Below are 24,203 nucleotides of genomic sequence, written 5' to 3'. Positions count from 1 at the left end.
CATCCCATGATGTTTAAATTTGACAAAGAAAGCTGCTGAATAAAAGCAGAATTTGCTGGAAAAGCTGAACAGATCTGGTAGCACCTGTGAAGAAAAATCAGAATTAATGTTTCGGGTCCAGTCACCCTTCCTCACAAACGTTCTGAAGAAAGGTAACCGGACCCAAAACATTAACTCTGATTTTTCTTCAGATGCTGCCAGGCCTGCTGGGATTTTCCAGCAACTTCTGTTTTTGTGCTGAATAATAGCATCCATAGTTCTTTCAGTTTTTAAATAAAGATGTGGTGTGGCAGAATGACCTATTTCTGTTTCTAATGTTCTCTCATTCTGTTACTATAAAGTTACTGTTTGTTGTTTTCATGGAATTCCTGTTATGGAACGTTGCAGCCAAGGAGACGAGAGGATTTTGTGGGTCATCTCTGTGTGCTGTATGGAGCTGTGTTCACAGTGAATCTGTGTCTGCAACATGACCAATAAATGGAGTCAGGGGACGTCTGTGAAGAGAGAGGAGGGGGCTGTTTCAAAGTGATACTTATTTTTCTTTCTCAAGAACATTTTACAATCCACACCAAATAGTGTGTCAAAGTCTTGAGCAGCTGAAATCTCCCCTCTGTTTCTCAGAACCAGATACAAGGAGCAAATAGTTTCCAACCGCCCTTGTGTAGCAGATTTGAGGGGCTGAATAGAATGCTCACCAAAACAAACTGCCATTTGCCAGAGAAAAGAGTCCTCAGCTTGAGAGAGCTATGTATTAGAAAAAAAAGCAGCATCTAAATTCCTGATAGAGGAATCAGAGGAAAAGATGTTCCTAATAGAACAACAAAAGTTGGCATCGAGCATTCCAGAAGACGTAATTTCTAGAGACTACATTCTAAATTCTTATTATGAATAGTTTTGCATTTATTGGAACAGCATACCATTTGAATCTTGGTTTGTTAGGTTGATTTGCTCACTGTTAGAGTTGGATAAATAAATTGTTACTTATTGATTTTTAAAGTCGATGTCAGGGATTAAGTTTATTTAACCCTCAGAAGTTGCTGAAAAGCAGGTTACATTCCTTTTCACAATCCTTTTGCAGATTATAGAGTGAGATGCTCCTCTTTCGGTGTTTCGGTTTTATTTCTTGGGTTGGGGAGGGGTCAACTTCTGCTTTAAAACACATTGAAAATCTGTACATCACCATTTATCTTTCAATCAATACTGAGACACACAAAGAGACACATACAGAGACGCACTCATATACACACATGCCGAAAATAAACAGAAAAAAGGAGATCTGCAGAATATCAGTTTGAAAGAGCTTTGTCCAAATAATGGTTGGACTTTTTATAAAAATAAAACAGAGATTCTACCAAATGTCATTCTGCCTCTAAAGTTATTCTGCTCTTGCAAGCTGCCAGCAATGTGATTTCTTCTGGAACACTTGGATTTGATAGAATTCCCTTTGTTTTAGGCAGTGGGAAGATTCCAGTCACTCAACAGGAATCCTCCATGAGGGGTAAATATGACTGATAGACTTTCTGCTCTCATACTTTGCTCTGAGGAGGAAGAACGAAAGAGAGCGTCAATAGGTCATCGCTGTTTAGGCAGGTTGCTTATTCTCGTTCTCTGAGCTGAAATGTACAATAATATTATCCGACAACCAAACTGGACCGTGTGAGGTCTCTACTTTCAAACCCTGTTCCCTGCTGCATGTTGGAGCAGTTTATAATTTGAAGGTATTTTCATGTGTCCATTTAATTTTTGCATGATAAGTCTATGTCTTTATAATATGTGAAAATGAATATATTGTTATCTTGAAATTTAAATCCTTAGTTTTTGTTTCCCAAAGAAGCAGTAATATCCATCAGCTACATACCTGATACACTCTCCTCAATAACGTTTATGGTTCAGTATGAACATCTCTTATTCTCAGGCCTGAAGTGCTCAGGTCTTGTTGAGTTAATAAAATCATGAGGGGTATCCATATCGTGAATAGCCAAGGTCATTTTTCTAGGGGTGGTGGAGTTCAAGACTAGAGGGTAAATGTTTAAGGTGAGAGGGGAAAAATTAAAAAGAGACAAGAGGGCTAACGTTTTCATACAGAGAGTGGTGCTTGGAATGAGCTGTCAAAGGAAGTGATGAAGTTAATACAATAACAACATTTAAAGGCATCTGGATGGGCACATGAAAAGGAAAGGTTTAGATGGAAATAGCAAATGGGACTACAGGTACATCAGACTGGGATTTCTGGTCAGCACGGACGAGTTGGACTGAAGACTCTGTTTCTGTGCTGTATGACTCTGTAAGGCCTTCATTCCAGGAATGAGTAAAGTGAAACATCTTTGAAAAGCTATGAAAGCATTTGCACTTTATTTCAGTTTATACATTCATGATTACACATAATACATCAGATGTGGTGCCAGTGATGCCCTCTACAGATGCAGTAAAACATACAAATGATGATATCCAATAGTTTTTACATAAAACAGCATCATTCCATATACCTTCCTAATCACTTGCTGCATCTGCAGCCTAACTTTCTGATTCATATCAGAACCTCCTCACAATATTTTAAGAAGGTAGCCTAGATCCTAACTTTTCCTTATTTTAAAGGCAGATGTGAAGTGGATATTCCAGGTGTGATGCAGCTGGTCAAACCACTCCGCTTTAAGCAAAACAATTTATTTAACCACTACAGTTGAAACACGAACTAAAGAAAACAGAATTTAGAATAACAACTATTGGAAAAATTAGTTGAAAGTGAGGACTGCAGATGCTGGAGATTAGAGTCAAGAGTTTGGTAATGGAAAAGCACAGTCGGTCAGGCAACATCCCAAGGAGGAGAGTCGATGTTTGGGGCAAAAGCCCTTCATCAGTCCTGGAAAAATTAACGGACCCGAAACAGCAAACTAACTAAGGAGCCGAGCCAATCCAATCCAGTAACATTCCATAAACACACACGATGGCAAAAAGGTACATTGAAACACAGACTCTTACAGGCAGCAGGGAAAATCATCCAAAGAGATTTCAGAGAAAAAGTCACTCAGGAATCATCTGCTGAAGCTTTGACCCTTTCCTGAACTCCAGCATCTTCTGACTGCAACAGCTAAACCAAACTAGAAAAACCTAAACTGGGAGAACTGGTCACTCCAATGCCATTGTTAAACTGGGCTCTTTCCAGACTCATTGGTACCTCTGCCTTTATGACCTCTTCTTTTTAAAAAATCCAAGGACAAAATAACGTTCTTAATATGGCAGTTTCATCATAGTGTACCAGAGGACTCAAATCCTCTATACCATTGTATTCTGTACCCTCTCTCCATTTAAGTAGTTTACTGTTGTTTTATCCTGCCGTCACAGCACAAACCTCCCTTAATCCAAGTTATACTGTTTCTGCAGAAGGATTACTCATTAACCTCACCCATTTTTGACTTTCTACCATCAGACATTTTAAAGAATGGAATATCCTTTATTGTCACGTGTACTCCAGTACAGCAGTACTTGACATCTTATAGAATGACTATTTTGGTGGATGAGCTAATGGGTATTCCAATCCTAAACTGTCCTACCTAGAACATAGAACATAGAAGATTGCAACACAGGACAGGCCCTTTGGCCCTCGATGTTGCACTGCCCTGTGAAACTAATCCAAACCCCATCTCACCTACACCATTCCATTCTTATCCATATGTCTATACAATGACCACTTAAATGCCCATAAAGTTGGTGAGTCTACAACTGTGGTAAGCAGTGCGTTCCACGCCCCTACTACCCACTGAGTAAAGAAACTACCTCTGACATCTGTCCTATATCTATCATCCCTCAATTTGAAGCTATGCCCCCTTGCGCTAGCCATCACCATCCCAGAAAAAAGGCTCTTTCTATCCATCCGATCTAACCCTCTGATTGTCTTAAGTGTCTCAATAAAGTCACCTCTCAACCTTCTTCTCTCTAACAAAGGAGAAAGAAAGGACTGCAGATGCTGAAGATCAGAGATGAAAAATGTGCTGCTGGAAAAGCGCAAAGGGTCAGACGGCATCCAAGGAGCAGGAGAATCGACGTTTCGGGCATAAGCACTTCTTCAGGAATGAGGAGGGTGTGCCAAGCAGGCTAAGATAAAAGGTAGGGAGGAGGGACTTGGGGGAGGCGCGTTGGGAATGTGATAGGTGGAAGGAGGTGAGGTGAGGGTGATAGGTTGGAAGAAGATTGCAGGTCAAGAAGGCGGTGCTGAGTCTGAGGGTTGGGACTGAGATAAGGTGGGGGGAGGGGAAATGAGAAAGCTGGAGAAATCTGCATTCATCCCATGTGTTTAGAGAGTTCCTAGGCGGAAGATGAGGTGCTCTTCCTCTAGGTGTTGTGTTGCCATGGTTGCCATGGTCTGGCGATGGAGGAGGCCAAGGACCTGCATGTCCTTGGCGGAGTGGGAGGGGGAGTTAGTGTTCAGCTACGGGGCGGTTGGGTTGGTTTGTGCGGGTGTCCCAGAGGTGTTCTCTGAAACGTTCTGCAAGTAGGCGATAGGATCAAGGATAACCCCAAGGCATTCTATGCATATGTGAGAAACCTGAGAATGACGAGAACGAGGGTAGGTCCGATCAAGGACAGTGGTGGGAGACTGTGTATTGAGTCGGAAGAGATAGGAGAGGTCTTGAACAAGTACTTCTCTTCAGTATTTACGAACGAGAGGGACCGTATTGTTGAAGAGGAGAGTGTGAAACGGACTGATAAGCTAGAAGAGATACCTGTTAGGAAGGAAGATGTGTTGGACATTTTGAACAACTTGAGGATAGACAAGTCCCCCGGGCCTGACGGGATATATCCTAGGATTATGTGGGAAGCAAGAGAGGAAATTGCAGTACCGTTGGCAATGATCTTCTCGTCTTCACTGGCAACTGGGGTGGTACCAGGGGACTGGAGAGTAGCGAATGTTGTGCCCCTGTTCAAAAAAGGGAATAGGGATAACCCCGGGAATTACAGGCCAGTTAGTCTTACTTCTGTGGCAGGCAAAGTAATGGAAAGGGTACTGAGGGATAGGATTTACGAGTATCTGGAAAGACACTGCTTGATTAGGGACAGCCAGCACGGATTTGTGAAGGGTAGGTCTTGCCTTACAAGTCTTATTGAATTCTTCGAGGAGGTGACCAAGCATGTGGATGAGGGTAGAGCAGTGGATGTAGTGTACATGGATTTTAGTAAGGCATTTGATAAGGTTCCCCATGGTAGGCTTATGCGGAAAGTCAGGAGGCATGGGATAGAGGGAAATTTGGCCAATTGGATAGAAAACTGGCTAACCGGTAGAAGTCAGAGAGTGGTGGTAGATGGTAAATATTCAGCATGGAGTCCAGTTACAAGTGGAGTTCCGCAGGGATCAGTTCTGGGTCCTCTGCTGTTTGTAATTTTTATTAATGACTTAGAGGAGGGAGTCGAAGGGTGGGTCAGTAAATTTGCAGATGATACAAAGATAGGTGGAGTTGTGGACAGTGAGGAGGGCTGTTGTCGGCTGCAGAGGGACTTAGATAGGATGCAGAGCTGGGCTGAGGAGTGGCAGATGGAGTTCAACCCTTTCAAGTGTGAGGTTGTCCATTTTGGAAGAACAAATAAGAATGCGGAATACAGGGTTAATGGTAGGGTTCTTGGTCAGGTGGAGGAACAGAGGGATCTTGGGGTCTATGTACATAGATCTTTGAAGGTTGCCACTCAGGTGGATAGAGTTTGTAAGAAGGCCTATGGAGTATTATCGTTCATTAGCAGAGGGATTGAATTCAAGAGTCGTGAGGTGATGTTGCAGCTGTACAGGACTTTGGTTAGGCCACATTTGGAGTACTGTGTGCAGTTCTGGTCGCCTCACTTTAGGAAAGATGTGGAAGCTTTGGAGAGGGTGCAGAGAAGATTTACCAGGATGTTGCCTGGAATGGAGAGTAGGTCGTACGAGGATAGGTTGAGAGTTCTCGGCCTTTTCTCGTTGGAACGGCGAAGGATGAGGGGTTACTTGATAGAGGTTTATAAGATGATCAGCGGAATAGATAGAGTAGACAGTCAGAAACTTTTTCCCCGGGTACAACAGAGTGTTACAAGGGGACATAAATTTAAGGTGAAGGGTGGAAGGTATAGGGGAGATGTCAGGGGTGGGTTCTTTACCCAGAGAGTGGTGGGGGCATGGAATGCGCTGCCCGAGGGAGTGGTAGAGTCAGATTCATTGGCGACCTTTAAGCGGCATTTGGATAGGTACATGGATGGGTGCTTAATCTAGGATAGAAGTTCGGCACAACATCGTGGGCCGAAGGGCCTGTTCTGTGCTGTATTGTTCTATGTTCTATGTTCTATGTTCTAGGCGGCATGTCTCCCCAATGTAAAGGAGGCCACATCGGGTGCAGCGGATGCAGTAAATGATGTGTATGGAGGTGCAGGTGAATTTGTGATAAATATGGAAGGATCCCTTGGGGCCTTGGAGGGAAGTGAGGGGGGAGGTGTGGGCGCAAGTTTTGTATTTCTTGCGGTTGCAGGGGAAGGTGCCGGGAGTGGAGGTTGGGTTGGTGGGGGGGGTATAGACCTGACGAGGGAGTCGTGGAGGGAGTGGTCTTTCTGGAATGCTGATAGGGGAGGGGAGGGAAATATATCCTTGGTGGTGGGGCCTGTTTGGAGGTGGTGGAAATGACGGAGGAGGATGTGATGTATCTGGAGGTTGGTGGGGTGGTAGGTGAGGACCAGTGGGGTTCTGTCCTGGTGGCAATTGGAGGGGCGGGGTTCAAGGGCGGAGGAGCAGGAAGTGGAGGAGATGTGAAGGAGAGCATCGTCAACCACATCGGAGGGGAAATTGCGGTCTTTGAAGAAGGAGGCCATCTGTTCGGTATTGGAATTGGTCCTCCTGGGAGCAGATGCGGTGGAGGCGAAGGAATGGGGAATATGGGATGGCGTTTTTACAGGGGGCAGGGTGGGAGGTGGTGTAATCTAGGTAGCTGTGGGAGTCAGTCAGTTATAGTAAACGTCCGTATTGAGTCGGTCGTCCAAGATAGAAATAGAGAGGTCTAGGAAGGGGAGGGAGGAGTCTGAGACAGTCCAGGTAAATTTGAGGCCGGGGTGGAAGGAACACTGGCACCTCCCCCCACCTTTTCCTCCACTACATCGATGACTGTATCGGCACTACCTCGTGCTCCCATGAGGAGGTTGAACAGTTCATCCATTTTACTAACACCTTCCACCCCGACCTCAAATTTACCTGGACCGTCTCAGACTCCTCCCTCCCCTTCCTAGACCTCTCCATTTCTATCTCGGACGACTTTCTCAACATGGACTTTTACTATAAACCGACCGACTCCCATAGCTACACCAGAGTTTGTATGGCTGTAGCATGACTGCATGGCTCCAAAACTTAAACCCTCTACTAATAAAAGCTAGCACACTGTATGCTTTCTTAAAAACCCTATCAACCTGAGTGGCAACTTTCAGGGATCTATGTGCATGCACATGAAGATGTCTTGGCTCATCTACATCCAAGAATCTTACCAATCACCCAGTACTCTGTATTCATGTTACTCCTTCCAAAGTGCATCACCTCACACTTATCCACGTTAAATTCCATTTGCCACCTCTCAGCTCAGCTCTGCAGCTTATCTATGTCTCTCTGTAACCTACAACATCCTTCAGCAATGTCCCTAACAATATTGACCTTAGTGTTGTCTGCAAATTTACTAATCCATCATTCTATGCCCTCATCCAGATCATTGATAAAAATGACCAACAGCAGTGGGCCCAAAACAGATCCTTGCAGTACACCATTAGTAACTGAACTCCAGGTATGGACATTTCCCATCAACCACCACCCTCTGTCTTCTTTCAGCTAGCCAATTTCTGATCGAAACCACTAAACCACCCTTAATCCCATGCCTCTGTATTTTGCGCAGTAGCCTACTTGGGGAACCTTATCAGTGCTCAGTGGTTGGCACGACTGCCTCGCAGTGCCAGGGACCCGGGTTCAATTCCAGCCTTGGGCGACTGCCTGTGTGGAGTTTGCACATTCTCCCTGTGTCTGCGAGGGCTTCCTCCGGGTGCTCCGGTTTCCTCCCACTGTCCAAAGATGTGCGGGTCAGGTGAATTGACCATGCTAAATTGCCCATAGTGATAAGTGCATTCGTAGGGAGTAGGTGAATGGGCCTGGGTGGGTTATTCTTTGGAGGGTCGGTGCTGAAGGGCCTGTTTCTGCACTATAGAGAATCTAATCTAATCTAATCTAATCTAATGCCTTGCTGAAGTCCATATACGCTTCACCCTCATCCACCTGTTTGGTCACCATCTCAAATAACTCAATAAGGTTTGTGAGGCATGACCTAACCTTCACATGCTGACTATCCCTAATCAACGTATTCCTGTTGAGATGATGATAAATCCTATCTCTCATGACCTTTTCCAACATTTCACCTACACTGAGGTAGGGCTCATTGGTCTGTAATTACTAGGGTTGTCTCTACTTGAACATGAGAGCAACATTGCTACTGCATCACTAAGTCTTGTCATCTCTCTCCATTTCGGTCATACACAGCCTCTTGTTCTTCCTGAAAAGTTCACAGGTTCACAGTTACCCACATTGTATTCTATCTACCAAATTGTGGTCCATTGCTTATCCATTTACAGACTCTATACCTTCTCTTGATAACCATGTTTCCTGCCTATGTTAGTGCAATTGACACATTTAGTTAGAATATATTGGATCCAATTATCTAACCTGTTGATATAGTATGCAAAATGTTAAGAATTTAGCACTGGTCACTGCAGTCATTCACTTTTGTTAAAGTGTTAAAGAGTAATTTATCCATACTGTATTCTGGCTCAGTAACCAGTCCTCCCTACATTGCTATGTAGCAGCTTTGAAAGCAACATTTCCTGTGTAACAAGTATGACAGATTAAAAGATCCGTTCCAATTACTGAGAAGTAGCCTCGAATGGTTGAATGGTCTCATTCTGTTCCTGTTTAAAACTCTTGATGGATTGAATAGGCTACTTCAGTATAGGTGGAGTTGTGAATGGTGCTGACCATATTGGAACCATGAGAGAGTGCGGACTGCAGATGCTGGAGGTCAGAGTTGAGAAGGTGCTGCTTGAGAAAGCACAGCCGGTCAGGCAGCATCTGAGGAGCAGTAGAATCGACATTTCGGGTATAAGCCCTTCATTGTGGGCCGAGGCTGAGACATCAGTGGGGTGGTGTTGGGGGGAAGGAAGCTAAGAAAGTGATAGCTGGATGAAGGTGAGCAAGCAGCTGATAGGTCGGGGGGGGGGTGGTGGAGAGGTGATGAACGGATCCGGAGGGCAGTGCCAAGTTGGAGGCTAGGGGCTAGGATAATGTGGGGGGAGGGGAAATGAAGAAGCTATTGAAATCCACATTAATCCCATTTGTTTGCAGGGTCCTAAGACAGAATATGAGACAGTCTTCCTCCAGGAATTGGGTGGTAATAATTTGGCAGTGGAGGAGGCCCAGGACCTGCATGTCCTTGATGGTGTGGGAGGGGGAGTTGAAGTGTTCAGCCATGAGGCGGTGGGGTCAGTGGGTGCATGTGTCCCAGAGATCTTATCTAGAATGATCTGCAAGATGGTGTCCTGTATCCCCGGGTTAGAGAAAACCATACCGGGTGCAATGGATGCAGTAGCTGACATTGGTATAGATACAGGTAAATTTCTGACAGATGTGGAAGGATCCCTTTGGGGCCTTGGGCGGAGGTGAGGGGAGTGGTGTGGGCACAGGTTTTGCATTTCCTGTGGTGGCAGCGAAAGATGCCAGGAGTGGGGTGAGGGATAGTGGGAGAGCGTGGACCTGACAAGGGAGTCATGGAGGGAATGGTCTCTCCGGAATGCTGATCGGGGTAGGGAAGGATATATATCTGTTTGGAGGTGGCAGAAGTGGTGGAGGATAGTGAGATGTATACGGAGGGTGGTGGAGTGGAATGTGAGGACCAGGGGGTTCTGTCCTTGTTGCATTGGGAGGGGTGATATCCAAGGGCGGTGGTGCGCGAAGTGGAGCAGATGTGCTGGAGGATATTGTCAACCATGTGGGAAAGGAAGTTGTGACCATGGAAGAAGTAGACATCTGAGACTTACTGAGGTGGAATTGGTCATCCTGGGAACAGATGTGATGGAGGCAGAGGAATTGGGTATAAGGGATGGCATTTTACAGGAGGCAGGGCAGGAGAAGGTGTAGTTTAGGTAGCTGTGGGGGGTCAGTGGGCTAGTAGTAGATGTCTATGGTTATTTTGGAAGAATGACTGAACAGCCCACTTCTGACTCTATGATGGAGGGAAGGCCATTGATGCTGCAGTTGCTGATGGCCCACAGTGCTTCATGGATGCCCAGTTTCCATTTGCTCAATCTTTTAGAAGTATGACCCAATTCGCAGCAGGTAGTGCCACATAACACAGTAGGCAGTATCTTCAGTATGAGGCTGGGAGCTCCTACAGATACAATGAGGGACAGATTCATCTGTGAGAAGTAGTTTAGTGAAAATGTTGCCCTCTTGTCTGTTCACCCATCACTTCCCTCAGTCTGGCTGTTGTGTATTTGAGGCCTTGCCCTGCTCAGTCAGTGGTGGGCGTGTGGAGACATTTTTGGTGATGGACATTGAGAGGAACTGATTTATCATGGAGGGCTGGTGTGGAGGGCAATGATGTACATCATCTGGCGATTTCCTTGATCATTGTTTTAGAAACAAAATTCAATAAAATTTAGATGAGACCACCAAAACTGGAAACAAGACAATTTATTACAAACTTGCAAGTAAGGGCTTCATTTGCATAAGCAAATGAGCAAATTAGAACTCAGGTTAGTGTACAGTTATACCCTTTGAGCTGAGTGAGGTCATCTCTCCAGACTCCTTATTACCCAATCTCTCTTACTGTACCAGATCACTGCCCAGCTGTGCTCCACCCTTATTACTTCCCCCTTCCCCAGGTTGGCAACCTTCCTTTCTGTAAGTGCTGACACATACATTTATTTTGTCGACAGTACATCTAGATCTGGTTTAACATTTTGTATCAATTCTGCTGGCACATTCCATCCTCGGACATTTCATTAACTTGTATCATTTTGTGTAGCTCAAGCATTTTGGTTATCTCAGCTTTTTGCTTAAAAGCATAATTTTACAAAAATAACTTTTTGTGATTGTAATTACACACCAAAGTTAGTATTTAATTAACCACAATTATACACTGAAAAGTCCCTAAATCCCTACAGGGTTAATAGTTCTCTTGCTGTACCCCTTTTCTGTATGATTTTTCTATATCTGCAAAAACAACACTTTACCCTATTTCTAACAATTCCCCCATTTCTTTTCTTAACCATTTGTTGTTTTTGCAATCTTATTTTCTGCCCTCTTTTCACCCTATGGTGTCGAGGTTCACAATCTAGTCATTTCTGTCCTTCTAAGTTTGTCTTTTTTCAAACTCTAGGAGTAATCTGTTACTCTCTCTTTCTTGCGCTTGTGCTATTGTCATGACCATTATTGGTTGTTGTCCTCCCAAAGACATTAACAGCTTAACACACAATTTTAACACATTAAACCCTATCAGTAAACCTACAATTATTAGTAGCACATAAATGCCTAAATTCACTAACCATTTTCCCCACCCGGTCAATCTCCAGTTACCCCATTCCCATCCCCATCCTTCATCTTTTCGGAGCTCATCTCCAATTTGTCTTATATTGTTTATCTTTTTCTTTATTATTTCCACCTTATCTTCCACTATGGAAGAGGTGGCTGGGATGAAGGTCTAGCATTCTTAACCAATCAGAGCACAAGTTCCCCCTTTTTCAGCCAAAAGATAGTCTAAAGCCATTCGATTTTGTAAAGCTGTTAGTCTCGTGGCAATCATTTCAGTGGTTATGGCTGATATTTGGGATTGAGTTTCCCCCATTGCGTCGGTGGTACCATGAATTAAATTTTCAAGGGCCGCCGCCAGTTTCTGTATTTCCACCCCTGCCCTTGTAGTGCCGTAGGTTGGGAGCAGTGTCCACAGTAGACGGTCATCAGAGACCTCTCGGGTCTTACGTCTTATCCCCCCTCCTTTCCCAGGTTGGGCTCATGCTTTTCTATTCAGAGATAAGGGACTATATAAGCAAGGTAACAGCAGCAACTCCAACCTTTCTGGTTTTGAGGAAGTGTTTATCACACGAACATAATTTTCCCCAGAAGTATATGGATAGGTCTTCAGACCACATACCCAATATGTTCCGTTAAATATTCTGGGAGTGGTTGTGGCAGTGGCTTGACTGGTGTGGACACAAGATGGTTTTCCTAGTTGGAAAGGTGCAGCATCATTCTGATTACAGAAACACGTGGTATTCACTGCTCCTTTCGGTGAAGAAATTCTAATAGCGCCCTGATTTTTCGGAGCTGGCCTTGGGAACCATCCCGCAAAGTTTTATTTGCTTCTTTCAAATCTCCACTTTGTATTATTTGAACCCACATCAAATTGTTGTACATCGTATACTTCTTTTTTAGTGAACGGTATTACCGAGGTGGAGATTCCAGATTCACCATGGTGTGGGATCTCTGCACAGACTCCACCGTCCCTTTTGTTCAGCATAATTTTGGCATAGTGAAGTAAAGTGATTTTTCCCATCTCCTTGAATAGTTAGTACTACTAACGTTACAATACTATACTAATACCCGCCCATCTCTAACCCCTGTCTAACGTCCTGCCTATCTGTCTTAATCTTTTAGGCGCCAGGGAGAGGTGAGTCCACACAGCCCTTACAATCAAGAACAATCAGCAAACGTTAAAAGAGTCTTTTGTCTCAGTTCATTCTTTCTTTCTCAGCTTAACTTTCAGAGGGTTGTCTGTAGGATGATCGTGCCACTCCGCAAATGGGGCGTTCACAGGACCTTTAACGTGAGTGTGATGATTCCACCCTTTCTCAGCAGTCCAAATAGCTATTTCACTAGTTAGGAGGGTTAGGAATGGTCCCTCCCAGCTCGGGTGCAGTTTGGTATCTTTCCAGGTCTTGATCAGGACCCATCACCCGGTTGTATTCGATGTGCTGCAAACTCGAGTGGTGGTGTCTGTACCAACAGGCCTTTATTCCTAAAAATAGACAAAGAAGAGCCGAGTGCCACAATATAGTTCTTTAAAAACTTATCATTGATCTCTGACCAGCCATTAGGCAGTCTTTCAGCCTCGATAATGCTTCCCTCTATCCCATTTACTACAGTATATTCATTGTGCTTTTTACCCTCAATCATCCAGGAGGACCCGTCGATAAACAACCGACCTCTCGCATGCAACGGTATGTCTCTTAAGTTCATTTGCACTTTAGTCTGATATTCAGTAATATCAAGGCAGTCATGTTCTGGATTGCCAGGGGCCATCTCCCTCTCTCCACCACAGAAATGCAGCCGGTTTCAAGCAACTGTCTGTGACTAACACAAGGTCATCCTGTTCTATTAAGATTGTCTCATATTTCAAGATCCTAGAGTCTGTGAGCCATTGCCCTGCATTCTGATTTAAGAATTCTTTGCCTTTTACTCCAGAAACCTTGAGACCTCTGTTAGTTAATTTAACACTGCTAGGTCTAAAGCTTGGATGATCGTGCTGCTCCCGTATCCACTAAAAACACTGTTTCCTCTCCTTCAGGTCCCACCTTTAAATTTATCAAAGGTTCCCGGTGGGTCTCAGGAGGAGGGAACCCCTGACTCCCCTAATCTTCATCAAAAATCATCTATAATACCGCTCATTTTTGTCGTTCTAACCTTGGACATTGTCTTTTAAAATGTCCTGTTTTTCCGCAGTAATAACATCCTGCCAGTTGCTTCCTTCCCCTACCACCTGCTGTCTGTCTCTCTTGTCCTCCTCTGTTCTCTGATTCTAACTTTCTTGTCATAATGTCTTCAACTGCTGCAACCATTATTTTAGCTTTTGTTTTTGTTTCTCCACTTTCCTTTTCACACACACTTTCTGTGCCTCATATAACAGATCTTCTATCTGTTTTTCACTCCAGCCTTCTAATTTCTGTAATTTCTTTTGTATGTCCGGCCATGATTTAGCCATATATTGGACCTTTAAAAGTCCCTGTGCTACCGGATCTTCGGGATTCATTCCCGAATATTTTCTAGTGGCTTCTTTTAATCTCTGTAAAAAGGCTGACAGGGCTTCCTCCTTTTCCTATCTTACTTCAAAGACTTTAAAAATTCTGAGATATAGGTGCTGCTTCTTTAATACCCAAAATGACTATTTCTCGAAAGTCCCTCATTTTTCCTCTACCGTGTTCATCCATACCCTTCCAACGTGGGTCCACATTGGGGAATTTGTTTTTGGCTGGTATCACTCCCTCACCCACCGGATGTCTCTTTTCCACTCCCTCAGAGTAGCTCTTCCCATCAAGCCCCTTTCTTCTCCTGACCGTACCTGATGGGGGCTGCTGACTACTAAGGCTCCCCTAAAAGTAAGTTTCCGACTCTCTTCTACCAATCAGGCTGTTGCTACCACTGCCTGCACACACTCTGGCCAGTAATGTAGCTTTCTATTCTTTAATTAACAATGAATTAATGCAGTCATGTTTTAAATTAACCATGAATCAATATGACAGGTCACTGAGAATGTATGAAGGAATCCTGCCAATTAATATTGATTCAGGCTAACATAATTATAAATATTAATTATTAATTATATATATTCAGGATGGAAACACAACTAGTAATTAAAACATTTTAAAAACTAATCGCGCATTTCTGTTTGTTTACCAGTCACTTGTGACTTCTCATTCTGTTTCTGTAATTGTTTTGCTCGAGCACATTCATTTTTTAAGAACCTCAACAGATTCCATAGCACCTTTTGCAGTTAATTAAATCCCCAATTTGGTGGCAATATCTCGTCATGAATGCAAAACTGATTCTTCATGCCTCATCACAAATCTGTTGCCATAATCCAATTAACATTTTTTTCATTCCCACTCCCTTGGGCTTAAAATTTAATGATGACCTTGGTGCCCCCGTATTGACGAGGAAAACTACGTCCTCTTTGTAAGGTCCCACCTTTAAATTTATCAAGGGTTCCTGGTGGGTCCCCGGGGGCAGGAACTCCTGACACCCCTATTTTTCTTCAAGGTTCATAAACGGCACTGCCTTTACTTCCTTTTTCAGATCTGGACACTCTCTCTTAAAGTGACCTGTCTTTTCACAGTAATAACATCCCGCCTGTGGGGATTTCCACTTTGATCCTTGTTCCTGTCTACCAGACCCCTTAACATCTCCTTCCCGATCTCTTCTCCCTATATTTTCAACATGCTGCCCACCACCATTCTGGTTTCCTTATCCTTTTAGTTTTGTCCTTTTCTTTATTAGGGGAGAAAGTGAGGACTGCAGATGCTGGCGATCAGAGCTGAAAATGTGTTGCTGGAAAGGCACAGCAGGTCAGGCAGCATCCAAGGAGCAGGAGCCCTTCTTCAGGAATGAGGAAGGGCTCATGCCCGAAACGTCGATTCTCCTGCTCCTTGGATGTTACCTGACCTGCTGCGCTTTTTCAGCAACACATTTTCAGCCCTTCTCTTTATTACCTCATTAACCGTGGCTTATCATTATTTTTGCCTTCTGTTTCTGCTTCTCATGTTACGTTGCCAGATCAATTGCTGAGCCAATTTAACCAACTGAACAGCTTTAGGGCAAACTCATGGCCATTCCTCATCACCCAATGTTTTACTTGGACCTTGATTCTTTTAAAGAAATATTGCAATATTTCTTGCTCCTGTAATCTCAAATACAATTTATCAATTTATGCTTGCTTTTCTTTATAGCCTGTTCCTAACTATACATTTTGGAATCTTACTTGTAAACATATGTTTATATATTATAAATTCATTTATTCAGTGTTTGATATTCAAAATGCAAAATGCGCACAGTTCCCAACTCTGAAATCCACCACAGTCACCCAGTTCCAGTCCCCTGATTCAAATCCAAAACTAGTCCTCCCAAGTAGTCCTGACCAGTCATTGCTCAATTTCAATGCTATAGGTCATGAAATAACCAGAGCTGCCTTAAAAGGATTTGTCTATTCAAGTTAAAACTTCAACTGTCCTCCATAAATCGCTTTTATATAAGGATAAAAGAGATTAGTTAGAAACTGATAGTAAGGCAGTCGTGACCTGTAAAAAAAAAACATTTTATTTCATAATCTTGCAAAATCCTTAACCTTAAAAGAAATCATGTTAAAATTTCCATAATAGAAATCAGATTCAAAACCGTCCCGGATCTCAAGCTCCAGGGAACATTCAATCACCAACAAGCAAATGTGCATTCACACTGAATCACAAAGGTTAAACTTTCTACTCACTGTACAGCTCTTTTCTCTCTTTCTCTCTCTCTCTCTCTCTCTCTCTCTCTCTCTCTCTCTCACACACACACACACACACGCACACACGCACAGACACCATGTCTCACAGACACTTTGAGTTTCCCGCAACGATTCCTCTAGCTTTTGAATTAGTTGCGAAATGCACCCTCAGTAGCCCTTCAGCTACTAGCCCTTTTTACACGAAGCATAATCTGATTCCTCCTGACTGTAAGGCTGTTTTTCATTGACATTTTATCCGTTGTTTTTTATCCTTTCCTTGCGTCCGAGGATTGTACTTCCAATCTCTTAACATTTTTCCTAAAGGACTGTCCGTTTGGATGTGGTCCTTGGACATCCCTCTCATGTCTCTTTCTACATCTAAATTGCTATTCTTATTTCCCATTTTAATACTTGGCCTTTTTTTTATATAATTTTAATTAACCTCTCTGAGGTTTGGTGTCACCTTCTTCCACACCCACTTCAGGGTCCTAATCTCTGCGTGGGGGTTTCCCCTCTTAATAACCGGTCTAAGGCTGGGTGATTGAATCAGTTAGACACCTTACTTGTTAGATTAATCTAGCCAATTAAAGACCTTTATTCTCTTTTTTTTAAGTTGCCAATTCCCCCGTACTTCTCGTACGGAACCAACCACCAAGGTAATACTTAAAGGTCAATTTTGGTCTGTGCACAAAAGTTACCTGGTCGAATGCGCGCCTCGTCCCACGGCAATACCAGACAGCAAAAGCCATTGTCAATCTAGGTCACCCGAAATTTACCTTTACCTGGGTCTTATGTACACAAGAGTAACCCGACCGAGCCACCACGTCTTAGTGCCCTTCGCACCACGGCGAAACAGCAAGTAATGCTGCAAATCCCAGTCGTTCGCGAATGCCGACCAACCCACCACTTCTCAGCGCACCCAGAACCACGGCGAAACAGCAAGTACTGCTGCAATCCCAGCCTCCCGCGAATGCGGGTCTTAAGTCCATAAGAGTTGCCCAACCAACCCGCCGTGTCTTAGTGTGCCTTGCTCGTGGCAAAGACTGACAACAAAACAAAACCCACTGTCTACCCCGGTCGCCCGGATAATACTTATTTAAGACCTTTATCTTACCCGGGTCTTATGCACAAGAGTTATCCGACCGAACACGCCGCATCGCGTCTGCCCGTCTTGTTTCCAGGGTGTCTCAGTCCGGATCTCACTCGCCCGAGCCGCCGCGGCAACAAGAGGAAACTAGAGATCGCCGAAATCAGCGAGGTGCACCTTCTCCGTTTCTCCAAGAATGCCGAGCGACCGGAGCTTGGGATCCCAGAACGAGTCCCCAAATCTGTTAGAAACAAAATTCAATAAAATTTAGACGAGACCACCAAAACTGGAAACAAGGTAATTTATTACAAACTTGCAAGTAAGGGCTTCAATTGCATAAGCAAATGAGCAAATTAGAACTTAGGTTAGTGTACAGTTATACCCTTTGAGCTGAGTGAGGTCATCTCTCCAGACTCCTTATTACCCAATCTCTCTTACTGTACCAGATCACTGCCCAGCTGTGCTCCACCCTTATTACTTCCCCCTTCCCCAAGTTGGCAACCTTCCTTTCTGTAAGTGCTGACACATACATTTATTTTGTCGACATTACATCTAGATCTGGTTTAACATTTTGTATCAATTCTGCTGGTACATTCCATCCTCGGACATTTCATTAACTTGTATCATTTTGTGTAGCTCAAGCATTTCGGTTATCTCAGCTTTTTGCTGAAAGCATAATTTTACAAAAATAACTTTTTGTGATTGTAATTGCACACCAAAGTTAGTATTTAATTAGCCACAATTGTACACTGAAAAGTCCCTAAATACCTACAGGGTTAATAGTTCTCTTGCTGTACTCTTTTTCTGTATCTGCAAAAACAACACTTTTCCCCATTTCTAACAATTGTTTACCTGCTACCATGAGATTTCCCAGATTCTGGAATCCTTGTTGAGGAATTCCAGGGTCAGTCCTTACCTGACTTCAGATTAGATGCCCTACAGTGTGGAAACAGGCCCTTAGTCCCAACCAGTCCACACCAACCCTATGAAGAGTAACCCACCCAGACCCATTTCCCTCTGACTAATGCACCTAACACAATGGGCAATTTAACATGGCCAATCCACCTGACCTGCACATCTTTGGACTGTGGGAGGAAACTGGAGCACCCGGAGGAGACCCACGCAGACACGGGAAGAATGTGCAAACTCCACACAGACGGTCACCCAAGGCTGGAATTGAATCTGGGACCCTGGTGCTGTGAGGCAGCAGTGCTAGCCACCACCACCACCACCACCACCACCACGTCTGTCCTGCCGGTGGGACAGGATATACCCAGGGATGGTGATGGGACCTCATGAAGTATTCCCCATGAGGTCTGAGCCCGAGAGTATGACAATGTGAGACTGTTTCCTGATTGGTCAAGATGAGGAATAAAGGCAACAATGGAGCAGGGCAGAATCACTTAACAAGCTGAATGAGAGGCACTATATCTGAATATATGTTGTATTCTCAAAAAAGGATTGATGAACTAAGTGTATCTCCTGAGGGAAATGGATGTGATTTAATGGCATTAGAGAAACATGGCTACAGGGTGGCAGATATTGGAAACTGAATATCCAGAACATTTTACAGCTAGGGGTGTTATATAAAACTGAAAAGAAGGTGGGGTACATCACTGAATAAGGGGCAGCATCTGCATGATCGTAAAAGGGGAGCTTACATTAAATGATCGAGATATTGTCTTCATCTTCTTGGCTTTTTGTGCCAATTGAGGTGAGTTTGGGGAGAGATTCCCACCATGTGGCTGAGTGGATCTCACCAAACTTAGTGTTCAGAAGAGCCTTTGTGATTTGGATCTTTAGGACTCCATCACATTTTGTAACCGACATTCCCCAAAGCGTTCTGTAACTGAGATTCCCCTGAATGTTCTATAATTGACATTCTCTAGAAAGTTCTGCAACTGACATTCCACAAAACATTCTTTGACCAACATTTCCTGTAACATTCTATAATTAACATTCTCCAGAATATTCTGTAACCCACATTGTCCCGCTCATTCCATAACCCATAGTCTCCGGAATGTTGTGTAAGTAACATTCTCTGGAACACTCTATAGCCAACATTCCCCAGAACATTCTACACCTGACATTATTTGTGAAAGGCCGGATATCAGTAAATTGAAAAAAAAGATAAGAGCCCGAGGGGAGAATATGTTTTCCTTGTGTTCACATTTCTTTTCGAATCATTCTTGTGGGATATAGGCAAAGTAGTGTTACTTCTGCAAGCATCATTGCTTATTCAAACCTACACCAGTGTATAATGGTTTCAGCAAAGAGCTGAGTTAGCTAAAATGTGCATACAAGAATGGAACGTGCCTGCAAACAATGGAAGATGTTACCGACAAATAGATAAGTTGAAAAAGAACATCAGGATATTCCAAACTCAGCAAATTTCCCTCATGTCAGAACTGAGGCGAACCAAGTTACTTATAGAGGGGAGGGTCACCCGGCTTCGAGTAGGGGCAGAAGTAAACAAGGGCGAGGCACAACTGGGCAGGGGCAGAACACAATAAGGAATATTGATAAGTTTGAAGGCCAATGAGGTAAACTGGGAAGTACCGAGAATTAAAGTGTATAAATTATGGAGTAATTTCTAGATCGAGGTGGCTAATTGCTAGTCACCCCTTCTTGCAAGAATGTTTCAATAAAATTCGCTGTTTCACAATTTGATTCAGACTGAAATTTATTATATTGTGAGCTCTGTTTCTCACAATTCCAAAGCCGACATTTCCCAGAACATTCTATAACCATCGTTCTCCTCTTCAGAGAATTAACCACAATTCAAACTAAAAGACAGAAATTTCCAAACTCCATTTGGCCTCAATGAACTGGGAGAGAATCCTTCAAGATGGCAATGTTTTCACCCTCCATATTAGGAGCTGTAAAGAAGTGACCTGTGTCAGCTCTCAAGTGATCGAGAGTGTGGTAATGTTCTAGAAACCATCTGTTCTTATGAATGTGTGTTTGGGGAGGGAGTCTTTGTGTTTTAAGTCACATTTTTGTAACTAATTTGGAAGCTCCCATTTGTTATTTCAGCTTCAATTATTTCATTAAATCTCTGAATACAGTGACACATTTGAAAATCTCACTATGTCCTCAATCAAACTGGTAATTTTACCTCCAGGCTGATGTATAATTTCTTTGTTTTCTAACCTCACAGTTAACATCGTGACGATCTACGTCCTGCTTTATAAAGATTGTGGATTGTCTCCGTGTGTCAGACGTTACCTGGGGGCCATGGCAGTGGCGGATCTACTGGTCATTATCTTCGACCTGATATTGAGACACGTTCCCATTGTTTATAAGGAAGAGTTTTATTTCCTGAAGTCCATCCCTGTGTGTAATATCCACGCTGTCCTGCTTTATGCAGCCACTGACTGTTCTGTCTGGTTCACTGTCACTTTCACTTTTGATCGATTTGTGGTCATTTGTTGCCGGAAGCTGAAAAGTAAATATTGCAGTGAGAAAATGGCAGCTGTAGTTCTGGGAACAGTGACTGCGCTGAGCTGTTTAAAGAACATTTTCTGGTACTTTATGCTCACAGCTCGTTATTGGCTGGGGAACATCCCCTGGCTTTGTGAGGTAACAGACGATGTTAAATTGTCTCGTGTCTGGGTCACAATCGAGTTCCTCCACCATATTCTAACCCCGTGTGTCCCATTTCTCCTGATTGTGCTGCTCAATGTTCTCACCGTCAAACACATTTTAGTGACCAGCAGAGCCCGCAGCAGACTCCGCGCTCACACCAATGGGGACGTTCGATGTGACACAGAAATGCAAAATCGAAAAAAATCCATCATTTTACTCTTTGTGATCTCAGCTAATTTCATCCTGTTATGGTCAACGCTAATGGTATTTTCTATATGGTACCGGATGTATAATATTGGGTATCGGTCTGTATACTTAGATTGGTTTGTGCAGGAGTTGGGCTTCATGCTGCAGCTCCTCAGTTGCTGCACTAACACCGCGATTTATGCCGTGACCCAGACTAAGTTCAGACAGCAGCTGATGAATGTGCTAAAATATCCCTTCACCCAAATTCAATCAATCAAATTCACTCATTAATCAATCCATCCAGGAGTTTCTTCTTTCAGTTCAGTGTTTCAGCATCGGAGCAGCCTCTCGCTGTGTGAACAAACTGAGGGTACTGTTGGTTTGTCCAAGGTTATCCCATAGGGGGTTACAGGGACACATTTCAATGTTTCTCTCAACTCAGGGGCCAATGAGAAAAGGCACCACTGACTGTATCAATAACTTTAATTTATAAATAATAAAAATATTCATTAAAATTGCCAAGCTGTAAACTATATTGTTGTTTGTCTTTGTGCTGAAGAAGCTGAGCTGGAGAGAGACAGACTCAGCCCAAAGTCCTGGACCTCAGGGAGGGGGTTACAGGGGGTTACAGGATCAGGCCTGAGCTCGGGAGTTGAGTTTAAGTCACTCTGTCCTTGCTTTTACATCTGATGTTATCCAGCTTGCTCCATTCTCCTTTACTCTCTCTTTCTCTTGCACTCTCTTTCTACTTCTAAATCACCATCTCACTGACTTACATCACACTTGTGTTTCTTACGTGGTGATGTTCTTACAGGCCGTATCTATGGGAATAGAGCGGGGATGGGTTTGCAGGCCATATCAAATAGAATAGAGCGTGGATAGGTTCGCAGGCCGTATCTATGGGAATAGAGCGGGGATGGGTTCGCAGGCCGTATCTATGGGAATAGAGTGGGGATGGGTTCGCAGGCTGTATCTATGGGAATAGTGTGGGGATGGGTTCGCATGCTGTATCTATGGGAATAGAGCGGGGATGGGTACACAGGAGAACAGAATAGGGATGGGTACACAGGCTATTGCTCGGGGAACAGAGTGAGGAAGAGTTCACAAGTCATTGGTAGGAGAACAGAGTAGGGATGGGTTCTCAGGCTGTTGCCAGAGAAACAAAGTGGGATTAAGTTCACAATTCATTGCCCGGGATGGGCTCACAGGCTCACAGGCCATTGCTAGGACATCTGGCTGGTGACATTTTCACAGGTAGTTTGTGTGGATGCTAGTGGTGATCTGTATGCAGGCTGTTGCAAGGCAAACAGATTATGATGGGCTCACAGGCCATTGCTGGGAGAACAGAGTGGCAGTGGGTTCACAGCCCATTACAAGGGGAACAGAGTGAGGATCAGTTCACACACCACTCCTAATGATAGTGTTGGGGATGAGATCACAGGCTTTTGCTAGGGGAACAGAGAGGGGATGGGTTAATAGACCGCTACCAAAGAAACAGAATTGTGAATGGGTTACAGTCTATTGCTGATAGGACAGCATTGGGATGTGTTCACAGGCTGTTCCTAGGGGAACAGACTGGGGATGGTGTCACAGGCCATTACTGGGAGAACATAGTGTGGATTGTTTCACAGGACATTGTTAGGAGGACAGAGTTGGCTGGGTTCACAGGCCATTGCAAGGAGAACACAGTGGGGATGGTATCATAGATCATTGCTAAGAGATAGGTTTGGGAATAGATTAACAGGTTGTTGTTAGGGAAACTTTTGGAGATTGTGTCACAGACAGTTCCCAGGGAAACTGAATTAGGAATGGTTTCACATGCAGTTGCTAGGACAACAGAGTGGGGACGGGTTCATATACAGTTCTTAGGACAACAGAGTGGTGATGGGTTCACAGCTCATTGCTAGGTGAAGAGTGCAAATGTGTTGACAGGCTGGTACTAGGCGAACAGAGTGGCGATTTGGTCACAGGTTGTTGCTAGGTGTAGAGTGGGGATAGGTTCCCAAACATTTGCCGGGAGAACAGACTGGCGATGGGGTCACAGGCTGTTCCAAGAACAACAGAGTGTGGGTGGGGCCACAGGCTATTGCCACGTGAACAGACTGGGAATGGGATCAGAGACCGTTGCTTGTGAAACAGAATGTGAATGGGTTCACAAGCTGGCACAAGGAGAACAGAGTGAGGGGCATCACGGTGTCTCAGTGGTTAGCACTGCTGCCTCACAGCACCAGGGTCAATTCCAGTGTTGGGCGACTGTCTGTGTGGAGGTTGTACATTCTCCCTGTGTCTGCATTGGTTTCCTCCAGGTGCTCCGGTTCCCTCCTACATTCCAAAGATGTGCAGGTCAGGTGAAACCATGCTAAATTGCCCATAGTGTTAGGTGCATTAGTCAGAGGGAAATGGGTCTGGGTGGGTTACTCTTCGGAGGGTCGGTGTGGACTTGTTGGGCTGAAGGGCCTGTTTCCACACTGTAGGAAATCTAATCTAATCTAATCAGTTCACACACCGTTGCTTGGGAAACAGACTGGGAATTGGTTCAGAGGCTATTGCTAGGGGAACAGAGAGGGGATGGGGTCACAGTCTATTGCTAGGAAACTAGAATGGGGATGGGGATCACAGGCCATTGCTAAGAGGACAGATTGGGGATGGGGTCACAGGCCGCTGTTAGGGGAACAACATTGGAATAGGTTCACAGTTCATTGATCAAGAACAAAGAACCAAGCGGGCTGAGATAAAAGGTAGGGTGGAGGGAATTTGGGGGAGGACCTCTGGGAATACAACAGGTGGAAGGAGGTGAGGGTGAGGATGATAGACCGGAGAGGGGGTGGGGGCGGAAAGGTTGGGAAGAAGATTGCAGGTCAAGAGGGCGGTGCTGAATCCGAGGGTTGGGACTGAGATAAGGTGGGGGGAGGGGAAATGAGGAAGCTGGAGAAATCTACATTCATCCCGTGTGGTTGGAGGGTTCCTAGGCGGAAGATGAGGCGCTCTTCCTCCAGACATCATGTGGCCAGGGTCTGGCGATGGAGGAGGCCAAGGACCTGCATGTCATTGGCGGAGTG

At 44.2% G+C, this 24,203-nt stretch overlaps 1 protein-coding gene across 2 annotated transcripts in view; it reads left to right on the top strand.

The window, feature by feature from the left end:
• LOC140453707 (probable G-protein coupled receptor 139) overlaps window positions 1-21,616 on the top strand; it is a 39,994-nt gene extending 18,378 nt beyond the window's left edge. The window contains exons 1-4 of one of the 2 annotated variants that reach the window (XM_072548663.1): window positions 6,239-6,386; window positions 12,780-12,851; window positions 13,206-13,245; window positions 20,531-21,616. In XM_072548663.1, the coding sequence (XP_072404764.1) occupies window positions 6,366-6,386; window positions 12,780-12,851; window positions 13,206-13,245; window positions 20,531-21,435 (1,038 nt within the window). In that variant the 5' untranslated portion in view covers window positions 6,239-6,365 and the 3' untranslated portion in view covers window positions 21,436-21,616. Of the gene's footprint in view, window positions 1-3,942; window positions 4,105-6,238; window positions 6,387-12,779; window positions 12,852-13,205; window positions 13,246-20,530 lie in introns of those variants that run through there. The other variant, XR_011952457.1, reaches the window with a different exon arrangement.
• The last annotated feature ends 2,587 nt before the right edge of the window (window positions 21,617-24,203 follow it).

This window comes from Chiloscyllium punctatum, chromosome 27 (genome assembly GCF_047496795.1).
Source record: "Chiloscyllium punctatum isolate Juve2018m chromosome 27, sChiPun1.3, whole genome shotgun sequence".
Lineage (NCBI taxonomy): Eukaryota > Metazoa > Chordata > Chondrichthyes > Orectolobiformes > Hemiscylliidae > Chiloscyllium > Chiloscyllium punctatum.
The sequence above is the reverse complement of the archived record's forward strand: the minus strand, read 5'-3'. Positions and strand labels throughout refer to the sequence as shown.